General features: G+C 39.3%; 1 protein-coding gene across 7 annotated transcripts in view; it reads right to left on the reverse strand.

The window, feature by feature from the left end:
* AKAP6 (A-kinase anchoring protein 6) overlaps positions 1–14,558 on the reverse strand; it is a 475,966-nt gene that overhangs the window by 221,388 nt on the left and 240,020 nt on the right. For 4 of the 7 annotated variants that reach the window (XM_019754535.3, XM_074328130.2, XM_074328129.2 and 1 more), the window contains 2 exons: positions 14,189–14,285; positions 12,897–13,063 (listed from right to left, as the gene is read on the reverse strand). In XM_019754535.3, the coding sequence (XP_019610094.3) occupies positions 12,897–13,063; positions 14,189–14,285 (264 nt within the window). The remainder of the gene's footprint in view (positions 1–12,896; positions 13,064–14,188; positions 14,286–14,558) is intronic. The other 3 variants (XM_019754539.3, XM_074328131.2, XM_074328132.2) reach the window with 1 other exon arrangement.

The following is a 14,558-nucleotide window of genomic DNA, read 5'->3' on the forward strand; positions in this document are numbered from 1 at the left end:
CTGTTAGGAAAGAGGAGTAGAAAAATGGCTATTTGTTAGGCAGCCTACATGCCTGCAAATTAAGCTTTATAACCACTGTTTGATGCTGGTGGTACTGATTATATTATTAGTGCAACATCCCCAACCCATTAATTTCCCTTTTATAAGGAGAAGTGTGCCCACGCTTCCTAATATCCAATTTTACCATTTATGGGGAAAAAGAGAACTATTGATTGCCTAGGAAAAGTACACACAACAAGAGTTTCTATTTTGAGGTATTCATTGAAAGAAACTGTTGTGAGACATCTGCTTAAAATGCAGGATTTCCAAAAAGATTCTATCTTCAAATCCTTTACCCAATTTCCCTTTTGTGAGTTAGCCATGGAGAATAGTCATTAAGCTTTTTGTGTACAACTGAGACTAAAAGAATCTGCAGATAATGATAGAAGATGCTATTTGTCAAAGGTCTGAAGCAGGAATACAACTGAAACTACTACACAATTGGGTGAAATACAAAAGTAATTACAAAAGAAGAAAAACACTCAGAACACCAAATTTACCTTTATCCAGTGATATCTTTGCTCACGTCACTCTTCTTTTTGTCCTATATTATACAGTTAATAATTCTGAGACTTCAACCAAAAAAGGAAGGAAGTTTTCAATGACTGGTTAACAGTAACAGTTACAAAGTTCTCACTTATAGGGAAATGAGATGATTTCATTTCACCCTAAAAGTAACAAAAATTGATAGCACTATTTAATGATAATTTTGAAAAATACACTTTGTGTTCTGCTGAGTCATATGAGTTGAATTTACTTGGGAGAAAGAAAAACATCCCACAAAAACTTCATTAATGAGAATGGGTAGTTACGCCCCAGAAAGCTACCATTTTTTAAATATGTAATTCTCAGAAAAGTTTGTGTAAAGGAGGAACGATGTGTGATGAAAAAAGGTCAGTGTAAAGCACTTGCTAAAGTGAACAATAGGCCAGGTTCTGGAACCTCCTAAGTCTTGAGCAATGGAAAACATTTCAACACGTTAAGCTGGACGGCATCACCTACAACAGCCAACATCACTGATACTACTGAGTCTACTTAGCATCAGAATCCCAAGTTTATATTATGCGGTTATTAGTTTAGTTTCAGCGAGGAAAGAAAGAAAAGCTTTGGCCACGAGGGCCTGGAAAGGAGAAAAGAGCTGAGACAAAAAGGACTTTTTCAAAATTCCTCATAATTCAAAATGCGTAGCCCTCAAATTATGGATAAACTTCAGAAGGTTCAGATAAGTACTGAAGTTCAAATATGTTGATGAAAAATTCACTAATTTCTTTCTGGTCTCACAACTGGACCAAAAATTCCCATCAAAATTTGCTGATTTTACCAGTTTTAGCCAGATGGAACTATCCAGTAAAATTCAGTATTTCCCCTCATCTATCTAATGACAGCCAGAAGAGGCATGAAATGAATGACAGCAGAGAAATAAATTTAACTAAGCTGGTTTGGGAAAACATATGAGTGTGTGTTTTATGGAGACTCTATTCCAGAGACGTGATCCAAGTCACTATACAGAGCAGAGCTCCCCAACTCTGTATTTCCTACAAAGGTTTAGAGAGTATAAACTATATTATATCAGCAAAGCCACATTCATCATTTACTAGATGTGTATATGTACACAGATTATAGTGCACCAAATATAATATGTCAGAGATTAGACTTTGTTAGAGATTCAAATAGTTATGACTTGGTTCTGCCTTTTTAGTTTAGGTCAATTTAGAGACCTTTACCTTCTCAGGTTCAATTTCGCCTAATCTTGTTAGAGAGCTTTAGAGCAGACTACAAATTTCATCAACCAGTGTACTGGTCAACTGCTAAGTCACATGAGATGCTTTTAGTCTCTTTCAAACAAGCAACTCAGAGTATATTCTTTCAGCAAGTCTGTTTAAATAAAGACTTTTTAAAAAATCGAACAATCTATTAAAACAACCAACTGACCCGGCTCAAGGAAGTACAAAGATAATAAAATCACATTTTAAAAAGATTTTTATTAAAATATAGCTAACATACAACGTTATAGTAGTTTCAGGGGTACACCATAGTTATTCAACATTTATTTACCTAAAGAAGTGATCACCATGTTAAGTCCAGCAACCGTCTGACCCCATACTGTCGTACTGTGCTATCACAATATTATTGACTATATTGCTAGTGATTTGGGGAGAATGGGTGAAATAGCTTTTTAAAAAATTGTTTTATTTATAATAAAAAGCAAGAGGCAGAGAAAATGGTAGAGAATTGTAGAAAGGAAGAATAGATGGTAAGATAGGAGTGTGCCATTATTTACACGGCTAAGATAAAGGAAGTATGAAAGATGAGAAGATAAAGTGAAGTTCTGTCTTTAGCTTTAATAATATAATAAATCAACCATCAATATCATGTATCAATTTAGTTACAAAATTAAATGAAATATTCTTATTTTAACTCAAATAATGTTTAAAGCCAGTGAAGCAAAGACGTTTAGGCTGTAGTTGCTGCCCTGAGGAGTTGCAGTCAGGGAGTGTAACCACCTTAAATGTTAACTTTTGAATAGATGTTCAAGACAGCAATGGAAATGGTGTCACAAGGCTGTGTGTGATTAATCAACAAATGTGAGGTACAAATTGCAAATGCAACGCAGTGTAGAGGGTGGAAATCGTAGGAAAGCTCTACGGAGAGGGTGGGATTTGAATTCCACTCTTATTCTCCAGGCCCTCCTCGCCCTCAACTCTCCCTGTATTCAAATTGTCCCACTGACTAATTAACAGTAAATTTGCCATTATTCTAAATCTTTCAGCTTCCTTCCCTCTTCACTGTTGCTTATTACCCAACATTCCTTGCTTTCTCCTATCTCATAAGATACGTCCTCCCTTTCTGAAACTCACAGCTCCACCTGACTTACTTCCTCTCCCTCTTCTGAATCATTGTGCCAATTCATTTTCTGTCTGGTCCTTCTTGAAGCTTTCTTCAATTGTCCCTTTTTAACTAGTCCTATTCTTTAGCCATGAACATGCTAAGATGACCTCTACCCCGTGAAAAGTTTCTTTGACCTACATCCCTCCTGTCCCCCAGCTGCCAGCATTCTGGGAGGCAGGGGCTGGGATCTTCACTGCTGAGCACAGAGATTCTCAGTCCCCAACTTTAATATGGCGTCCTGGCTCGCAGTGACTCTGCACATTCCTCGAGGTTCTAGCAGACCTCTCCCTCATTCTCACACAATAGTGCTTTCTTATCAACATCAACTTCCAAGGCTACAGTTGTGATTTCTATTTGGACTGCCAAACCTATGTCCTCAGCATTGACCCCACTCAAGCTTCAGGCTTGCATTGTCAACTGAGTAGTGCACATAACCACATAGATGATTTTCAGGCTCTTCCTATTCCTAAATCGCTGTTCTCAAACTTGCCTGCACTTTGGAATCACCTGCAGAGGTTACAGAAATATCTATGCCCAGGTTATACACCCAGATATTCTTATGAATTGGACATCAAGGTACCTTGCTTTGAAAACTGCTCTGTATCAAAATGTGTCCAGCCTCGATTAAGGCTAATACCATTCACTCACGCTCCATTCCTTTGAGTCATCATTGACTATTTCCTTAGCCCTCCATTCCCTAGATGCCAAATCCTAATATTTCTTCTTCCATAATGTCACGTCTACTTTTTTCTTTATCACAGCCACTACTTCACTTTAGCTGCTTTTAGTTGTTATAGTAGGTTCCCAATTCTTTGTCACTCTTGTATCCTACTTTTGCCATCTGTTTTCTATAGCTAAATCCAATCATTAAAAACACTCATGGCACACTAGTAAAACACAAACTCTTCAACTGATATTCAAAACTCTCCAATATAGAGCCCAAAGCTTTGTAGGTTTTATTTTCCACTAGGTCCTCATCCTTTCCCATAAACACATGGACACTCTATGCTCAAAAGAGCCCAACTATTCACCGTTCATCATTCTCTGGACGTTTCTAATAGTTTTCCTTTTCCATACTTCTGACCATGTTATTTCCTCTGCCTGGGATGCTCTCCCTCCCATGTCTTCCTATTAACAGTTTATCAGAATATTAGAGACCTCCACAAAATTCCATCTACTCTTACGGGTGGGAGGAGCCTTCCCAGACTCCCAACAGATTGAAGTAATGTCCCCTCCCCCAATATCCCCATCAGTTATGTGCCTTATTGTAGTATTTATCACACAGTCCCTGGATCCACTGATGGGCAGTGAGCAAGGAGAGGTACAGTGTTCTCTCCAGAGCTATGAAATAACAGTGTAGTTACATATTCAATATTTATTGATTCTAAGGATAGATGAGACTAGTATAATCAGAGAGAATGGATAAAGCCCTGGACAAAAGCAAAAAGAAAAATGCATTTGAAAGATGGTGAATTAACTAGAACATTTATGAAATGAAACGGTGACGTGAATCTTGACTAAGAAGGTGGAATCCAACGACAGGGTAAGGAGTTTGGCTTTTACCTGTCACATAAGATTTTTAAAAAGACTCTGCATAAGCCTGAGTATGTAATACTATGTATTTCTACCCTAACTTTTTCCATCAGTAAAGTAAAAATGATAACAGGAGTTACGACTGCTACTATATTGGGGAAGAATGAATGAGACATTCCAAGTAAAGGTTTGACACAAACCTAGACCACAGTAAGACTACTCTAAATGCTAACCCCATCCAAAGAGTGGTATAAACACACACACACACACACACACACACACACACACACACACACACGGTTATACAACAATATCTAAAATGGCAAAAGTAAAGAAAGCTTTTCTGGGTTTGATTTACAGAGCTAGACAAAGGAAAGAATAAGAAAGAGACCTGAAAGCATTAATGTCCATGAAATAGAGCTGGACAGTTAGCTTGACCAGACACATACTTTTTTGTTTTACCTTCCTCCCTCTGATCCTTCTCTCTCTTTTCTTTACTTCTCTCTTTTCCTTTGTCTTAGTCTCTTGCTTTAGGGTTCCTTTTTTTCCTTTTGCCTTTCTCATTCAGCAAGACTCCTGGTCTTGCTTAGCGCCTAAGAGGGCAATGCTAAAGTGTTGGCCTCTGCAGGACAACTGAGTATAGCAGTTGACTTTGAACAACTCAGAGGTTAGGTGGGTGGACTCCCCCCACACACAGTCAAAAACCCACATATAACTTGTGTCTCCCCAAAAGCTTAACTAGTAATAGTCAACTGTTGACCAGAAGCCTTACTGACAACATAAAAAGTCAATGAATACATATCTTGTATGTTATATGTGTTATATACTGCATTCTTACAATAAAGTGAGATACAGAAAATCAAATGTTAAGAAAATCATAAGAAAGAGAACGTATTTACAGTAATACACATATTTATTGGGGGGAAAGCCCACATAGAAGCACACCTGTACAGTTCAAACCTGTGTTGTTCAAGGGTCAATTATATAAAGATGAGACGCCACCACCCCAACCCAATGTAAAATGGCCAGGAAGCTGCAGTGAAATGGGTCCCTGGGCTCTGGCCCAGCAGGACCTCCAACCTAGTTAATGTTTCCATTAACCTTCATTTAGGCGCAGTAGGTGGTAAGACTAGGAATGTTCTAGGAGTCCTGGTGGCACAGAGCCCTAGAGTGCATTGAAACATATCTCCATCTCTGTGAGCATCAAAACCACATAAACGGCTACATTCCAGCTGCTTTCCAGGGAGAAGGAAAAAGCAGCATGTGGACATCTCAATGCTTTTTGACCTCACTGGATGGGAGAGATACTCCGGGTGTGAGAACAGTTAAACAAGCGTTCGGAGTATTCACAGTGTTGAGTGCAGGTGTGTGTATATTTGAAAGCTGCTGTTTTATAAGAAGTCCTAGGTGACTCAATAAACACAAGAGCCAGAGCAAAGTAATCCCTTTAGCAGGGCTCTCCCCGGCTCAGCCTGTTGCCCTGCCAGAAACAACACATTCTGAGGGGAAAAGTGTAAATCACACACTGAGGTAATTGTTTCACACTTTCCAAGAATTTACTTATTAAATTCAAAGTGTTTTTTTAGAAGCAATTCTAAATCTTGCCTTCCGTTTTGTGCTTAAAAACATAAAAATATTTCACATGTTGACTTCCACTTTATATCAAAAAGTCCCTCTAACGTGTTTACTATATGTTATCTTTAAAATAGATCAGGCTGAGTTACAAAATGTGAGTTCTAATAAAAGAATGTTACTTTCCATAGGATGTAACTTTGTATCCAACACCATCCATCTTTGCAACTCTAGGTATTATAGATTCAGAGATTAGGGACCCTGACTAAATAAAGGGGGGGAACTATATACCTACTAATGTCAATGACATATTCCCGTGTTGATTAGAGATACCAAAGAATTTCACTCCAGATTCTTGCTGAGCCAAATGTTTCCACCTTCAAGGCCACCAGCAATGGAAGAATAGTGTGAAAAATCAAGATAAGCTATGGTCTTGTCTTATATATCATATAAACCATAATAGGGCTGGCTGACCTAACTGTCCTAGGTCAACTAATATATATTTTTATCATCTCAATCATTTTTTCAGTCACCTCCTTAGAGCGGCACACTATTAAAAAAATTCCTTATCTGGGATCCACCCATACAACTGATAATATGCAAATTTAAGTGCCTTAAGGAGACTAGAGAAACTATCTTTTATTGATTCTATCACAAATTTAGTAAGCACAACTGATCTTCAAAGAAAATAACTCACTTTTGTTTCTGTCTTTTAAAAATACTTTTGAAGAAAAGTTGCCTTTCTGATAAAAAAAAAAAAAAAGAAAAAAGAAAGAAAAGAAAAAAAGGCCTGCTGAAGAATCCCCAGTAGAAGAAAGTGCTCTCCCTCGGCACTGCCTATCAGGACTGTGTTTGTATAGTTCAGCAGGAAAGGAGCTGGATAGGAAAACGCCTTTCAGGAAAAATTCTGCACGGAAAACAGGGAATTGGCAATGCATGTGTACTACTCATTTGCTTGCCTCAAGAACCCCATTTCAGTTCCATCTGCCAACATCCTAATTAAGATGATCTGAATCTCAGGTGATCTATTATTCTAGATCTAAGATAGCCCAATCTACATTAGACAACATGTTACACTGTGTGCTTACACTGAGATAAGACCACTGAGCAGAGAAGCAAGCCTTCCCTCAGGTCTGGCCAAGCACTGGGCTGAGCTCTGTCCGTACTGAGTAAATAATGGCCAGGCCTTTGCCTGTCATCTTTCTACTACTTGAGGCACAATTTGATCTTCCTGTACCAATTCTAGGTCCTTTGACAACTTGTACCTGTATGATGTTGTTATTGTTGTTGTTTTTGCATGAGGAGGAGAGTCAAGAATCTTGAGTAGTTCTTCACACAGGTACGTGTCAAGGTATATGGGACTGACAACACGTAAGTGGAATTCCCATCCATTACCTTACTGCTGTTTCTGAAGATCTTATATTGAAGAACATGCCAACGACATTAGCTTTTGAGTCAGTAAAGAATGCAGAAACGATGCTTTGTCTCACCAAAGTTTGGAAAAATCAGGATGAAATTCCATTCCAGGATAATACTATCCAGCTGTTCTATACCCAAGAGGCCCTATATAATACGGAGAAAATATCATAGAAAGGTCCTCCCCAAATCAGCTTCCTTCTCTCCCTTCAGTTAAAGAAAATGACTTTTAATTCTCGAGCACAAAAACTGGGTTACAGCTAGGGTGTCTGGCTGGCAAGCAAACAAACAAACAAACAAACAAACAAACAAAATGTGCATTAATATTAGATTTGCCCTCTCTTGACATCTCAAGAAAGGCCAGGTGGTCAGTAGCACACCCACGTCAGAGGCCATGCCTACGGCCCTTCTTAGCCAGTATCTAAAACCGTCCTTTGTCCTTCATAAGGCTGAGCAAACTACTTAACAGATGTCCTTAAGCTTGCTCTTGTGCTATTGTTGACCAGATACCGTGGATGACCTTCACAGTCTGCTATCCATTTCCAAAGAGATGAGGACATCAATCTAAGTACCTCAAAGAAGGCAGATAAAATAAGCACCGCCCAAGAGTTCCAACCAGCGAACCCGCCCTCCTTGCATCAAGGAAACGAAGGTGTTGGTTGGAAACCAGGCTAGGTCGCCTTTCTAGTAGCTGTAAAGTTTTCTGAATTTGCAACAAAATCTTCAAACATTCTTTTTTCGGGAATGTATCTGTTTCCTTAAAGAGGACGAAAGTACCACTGCTGTATGCTGTCAGTGATGGGTGTGTGTGTGTGTTGGGGGGGGATCCATGCCTTGATGCTACAATGACTGTAATGATGGCATGCTGTGCACGTGAAAAACAAAGAAATAAAGGATGAGAACATTATAAAGTGGGCAATGTGCAAAACTTAAGAATGCTTCTCGTTTTCAGGATTTGGGGGTTTTGCCTTGAAAGGTCAAGAAACGAATGTAGCCTTTGTTAGGAGTTAGACATTCACTGAGTTTCAAAAGCCCTCCAGCTATCCACCATTCAAAAATTGAACATACTGAAAACCTAGTTTAAGGTGATGAACTCTCACCAATCTATCTTAAAATAAAATGCGTAATTACAGCACACATTCAATCCTTGGATATGAGTGCTGAAGTTCAATTCCTAGAATAGGTGAATTCTGTTCTCTATTTCCATGTATAAAAGATCTCACAGTCCTTGGAAAACACTTTTTGAAAAAATATGAAATACAACAAATAAGGTATGCTGGCGAGTCCTAGGGGAGAAGTTTCCCAGAGTCTTTGAATTTCCTCCTATCTTCCTCCTTTACAAGATTTCTAAGACCAAGTCCTTTTCTACAGTCTCTCAAACAAGGTAAAAAAGAAAAATACCCCCTAGATATATTCCTTAGATTTTCTATTATGCTTCTCAAGTTCCCAGTAGCTTCTGAAGTAAATCTAAGATGAATTCTGGAGTTATTTTTTATTATGTTTTAATTTTAGGTCCTCTTTTAGGTCCAAGATGAAATAGATGATCATAACGGCTATGCTTGGGGATGCATTTCATGGCACAATACGTACATGACCTGTGCAAGGTCAGTCCTGGAAAGAGGGCTGACATGACAGATAGCAAGTTGAGTCCAGCTTTTAGTCTTGGAGAACTTCAGCGTAACCTATTCAAGCTTGCTCCATTTAGTGCACTATGGCAAGAGAAAAGTCTGCTTAAACAGTGCAGATTAGATGGGTTCTGTATAAGGACCTCACTCTGGCTTGGGGAATGTCAATTAGAGACACAGGAGGAGTTATTGCTCAAACCGCTGATCATGGAGGGTCATTTTCTGTCACGTTATGAGCCTTGGTGCCGATTGTGGCAAGCTGACCTAAACATCGTCCACAAGGTCCCAGGTTCCAAACACATCAACATGTTTTTACACCTCTGGATCTTTCCACGTGCTCTTCTCACTGCCCATTATTTCACCCTCACGAAAATCCACTCCCCCACCCCCATTTAAAACATCAATTACCCTATAAACCTTTCCTTGTTACTACCCCCAGGTTGGGTTAGTTATTTCCCTCTCTGTGTACTCATAGAATTTTGTACCTATCTCCACTAGAGTATTTATCAGAGTCTACTATAACGGTTTGTCTACTGTCTCCACCACTAGACTATGGAAGCTGGTCCATTTACCCTTATCTAGGACTTACCATGTGCCAGGCACTGTTCTAAGCTCCTTAGCTATGTCATCTCTTTAATCTGCATCACAACCCTGTGAGATAGATTTTAGCATCACCTCCCTTTTACACAGGAGGAAACTGAGTGAGGCACAGAGAAGTTAAGTAATTTTCCCAAGGACACACAGCTAGAAAGTGTCAGGAGTTGAACTCAGGCAGTCTGACTTCAGAGTCTGAGCCTCTCCTATTATTCTCTGTGTTTGCCTAAGGGACTAAGAGGTGGTTCATAAACATAACACAAATGAAACAAATGATCATTCTGATTTGCTCATAGCTTCCTAAGCTTAAATTTAGAAATATATTTTCTGGGTCTTAAAATTCATTTCACCTTCTCCCTTGACTACGGATGAGTTTATCTGTCCAGAGAAAATTCAGCCCAGATTGGGGAGGAACAAACTACTTGGGAGGGAAAGGGCCTGCGGCTCTGCCATGTTCGTCTTAAATTCTCAGCATCTCCCTCAGGTTCACGTGTGTGGACACCTACAAAAGCCTCTTCTCAGAGCTGCTTTTAGATGGAGGAGTGCATAGTGTGACATGAAACGCTTTGGAATATAAATACTACTAACAAGAAAAACAAGTTAAACTGATGTGACTCAAGGAAGACATTTGTACTTTGCGGATGATTCAAATAGAGAGTGTTTTTGTTGTTGTTGTTTGTTTAGAAGCAAAGCACCCAAATCATTAAGAATCAGATGTATTTATTTTTCCTCTTAATATTTGAATTCTTATCTCTGATGTTGTGTGAGGATTCCAGTGGCAGTGTGAGAATAATGTCCTGCAGGAAAGGGGGCTTCTTAGAGCTTGTGACAGTGGTGTCCTGGGAGCTGGTGGAATGCAAACTCTGGGGCCCCACCCAGGAGCTTCTGAGGCAGGGTGTGAGTAGGGAGTCAGTCCTCTTTTTGAAAAATGCTGATATTTTCTCTCTTTTGATGTATACTTTCTCCTCATTGGGTTGTCTTCTTTATTCCATCTCAATACCTCCTCCCTACAAAATGAGCTGAGTTGAAAGTGTCAGATTCAAATTGGCCCTGGTGGAAAGAGCTACTCATTTTCAACTTAGGCCTTTTATTAATTTAGGTGAAGGCACCCTCTCTGCAGTCCCTCCAGGCTCCGCCCCACCACAGCCAAGCACAGGTTTTTATGCTGCAAACAAGGATGTCGCTTCCCTGCACTTTCCAAAACCCTCCAGTGTGCTCATCACAGGCCTCTCGCCTCCCTTGCACGCCCCTCCCTCTCTCTCTAATTGCCCTGGCTTGCGCACAGAACGCTGCTTCCTGAAAGAAGCCTTCCTTGATGTCCCCGTCATAATCACTTCTCCAAACCCAACTTCTGGTTGCTCCCTTTTCTTTTCTTTCACAGCACATCAGAGTCTATAAAGGCATGATTATTAGATCCCAGTACGTCTCCCCACTTCACCACCAGCTCCATGAGACAGGTACTGCGGCTAATTGCTCGTCACCATACCCCGCCCTGAGCAGTGCCAGCGAGAGACAGTGCTTTACGTGGTGATGACAATGGGCTCTGCAGCCAAAGGGCTCAGATTCAGATCCTAGCTCTTCGGCTTAGCACCTGTGTGATCTTAGGCAAGTTACTTAACTTCTCTGTGCCTCTATTTTCTTCCTTGGGGATTATCAAAGTACTGCCTTATAGAATTAAATGAGAGAATACACAGGAGTGCTGTAGAACAGTGTCTGGCATGCAGAATGCATCCAAAAGCTATACAGGATAGCTTTTAAAAAGTAAGGACTCAGTACATTTTTGTTCAATAAATAAAACACAGTGGAGTTTTTAGTTTTTCTCATCATCACTGCCCCAGCCAAAACATTAGTCCAATCAACTTCTCCCTGCAGCCTGCTCCTTAAAAGAGCTCCGCTTCTGCCCTGAGAAATCTGCTGCATATAGTCTCCATTCCATATTATTAGTTCCAGCTTTGATCCTTTCATCACGTCACTTCCTAAAATATGTGCTCATGTGCCAAGCCACTTCTCTCCCTTTCTTCAAGTATTTCCTGAAATGTGACCTCCTCCACGGAACCTTCTTTAAGTGGAACTGAGCTCATCATTCCAATCCTCTGTTTCCAACAAATAAGTTAAAAGTTGTTGCTTGAGGTTCCGAAGCTATAAATCGCCTGAGCTTTTCACTGGCTGAATGGTCGGTCTCACCATTGCAAGGCAGGTTGAGTTTCTTAAGAGTGCAAAGGGTTTGTTAAACTTGCTCTGTACATATTTAGCACAATGCCAATGCACATGGATGCCGAATAAATGTGATTCGATGATAATATAATTACTTTGCCCATGCCACGAACAGAACGCATGAGCTCTTAAATCTGTTTCCCCCATGTTACAAAATGTTCTGATGCTGAGTTTATCATGAGACTGGTTTTCTGCATTTACTTTCACAAAAGAACAAATACAAAAGAAGAGAGAAATTACATAAAAATAGCAAATTAATAAAATTGTTTTCCATATCATGAGATCAAACATGCCTTTAGAACACTGTATTAAAAGGGGCCTCATTTAAAGTTTAACTGCATATGCTTTGGGGTTTATTTTGCAAATCTAAAATGGAGAACCAAAACATGTCAATACTCATTTTTAAAGTACTTGTTGTATTCGGTGCATGCACCATTATGGAGAACTTACACTCAGAGCAAAAAGATTTGTAGCAAAGCGTATGACCTTCTTCCCACTACAATGACCATCCCCTAATTAGGCAATGCATCTGATAGTCATTAACAGGAATGAGATAATGAATCACTTTCTCTCTTCTTTGTTAATTTGCTGTAACCAAGCGGCTAATGGATGTCAGAGCTGAGTGATTGCACTGATTATAGTGATTTATAGTTGCAACAAAACAATTTAAAACCATTCTGATTATTCATGTTTAAGATGCTTTATGTTTTGTTTACTAAATGTTTTATGTCCCTCTTCTCCTACTCCTAAAGTACTGTCCCTCTCCTACTTTGCCATTTTTCACAAAAAGACCTGGTCGGAGAAAAACTTGAAAGTTGTAGGCTTTTATTTTTTTTATTGTTTTAAGCGAAGCCTTTCATTTTGTTTACATCTATCTATCTATCTATCTATAGATACCTAAAGTTTACCCAGTAGAAACGACAAGCCTTAGGGGTGGAGAGAAAAGCCTCAGTGGTGCCTCGTTCAAAAGGAGACAGAATTAAGAGGAAACAAGGCAAACTTCAAGCCACTTACCTTGGGGCTTCCAGTCCCTTCCTCATCCTCCACAGACACATCAGTAGCCAGAATCTCGGCTTTGATGGTATCCAGAGCCCTGAGAATCCAGCTGTGCTGCCTTTTGATTTGCCTCTGCAGCTCTTTCCACTGACTTGCAATCATCCGCAGCATGTCCTTTAGTCCTTCTCCAAAAAAGGGGAAAGCACAAGTTATGGACTGGACTGCACTGGGACTATTATTATTTTTTATGTAGTACACTAGATGGTTATTTCAAACAATAAACACAATTTTAAATGACCGTTACCATCACCTGCCATATTGGCATTAGTCATGCAGAGTAGAGACTGGGAGTTTTTTACTTGACCTAAGACATAAGGACACAAAAATGGTACATCCACATAGATTCATGGTTTGGAATTGACTTGGATTCGGTATATTGACAAAAAGAAAAAAAAAAATGCATGTGGAACGAAAATCACAATGTATAAAAATTATTAACTAAAGCTTCACATTCCAAATAAAGGGCCCCTGTGTGGAGATTTAATAATGATCAGAAAGATGCATGGAAATAGGTAAAGTTAATTCAATGAGAAACGCAGTAAATGGGCCAGAATTAAGACAGCGTCTTTAGCATTAGCACATCCAATTAATGCTGCTCTTTTCTTATTTAGCTGTGGGAAGCTCAAAGCAAGAGCCAAATTGTAATTCATCCTGTCTTACGGTTTTTTACTACCAGGATAAGTATAACCAAATGACAAAACAATTTTTTATTTATAATCTGTTCTTCCTAAATCCATTAAAACTGGGGTAAGAACTGCTTTGGGGTAAGGCCCACACTCTGCTAATGCAATGACCAGCAAAACGTTCATGTGTGTGAATTGGTAGGGAAATAATTGGGTATCTCTAGACTGCCAGGCTTGTATCTGTAATGACATCTATAAGTACCTTCACGCATATGCATTATAACTATATGCACAATTCTCATTCATTATCTTAATGTTATTTCCAGAGCACCTACATCAAAAAGCATGTCAATGTGAAGTTTTCAGGAATGCGATTTCAATTGAAACTCAGGCGAACAGCAAGCTCCAAATAAAATGAACAGACCATTTGGAGGCAGTATTTCATCTTATAAGTATCACAGCATTGTATGCAGTATATGAAACATTTATAAATCCTGAAGGTCAATCTGATAATGTAAATATTAATAATACATAAGGAGGTGAATATATGCAGTAATTTACAGCAATGCTTCTTCATTCTTAATAGTCTGGAGACATAAAGACTTGCAATATTTCAGGAGGATTTACCTGCTTTGTGAGATGCAATGAGCTCGAGGAGTTGGTGTCCTTCCTCCTCCACAGCTTCCTTGAGAGCACAATGACTGTCTACATTCAACTTAAAACTCTGCAAGGGAAAACATGAGCATCAAACCCTGGCCAGGCGGCTACACGTAAAACATCCACACTTTCTATCAGGAACCAAACAATCCAATTTACTCAATAGACAAACTCATTTGCAATACTAAAAGCTATTGATATTTGGGATCTGGGCTCAAAATGTTTCCATTAGATTAGCAGAGTGCATCTGCTTGGAAACAGCTGACAAATCTAGAAATTCATTAGGTTTTTATGAAAAGTCACATCCCGTAGGCTATATCAAGAGTAGCAGTGTTCTGTA

Source organism: Rhinolophus sinicus, chromosome 3, assembly GCF_057876585.1.
Source record: "Rhinolophus sinicus isolate RSI-liver-muscle chromosome 3, RSI-T2T, whole genome shotgun sequence".
NCBI lineage: Eukaryota > Metazoa > Chordata > Mammalia > Chiroptera > Rhinolophidae > Rhinolophus > Rhinolophus sinicus.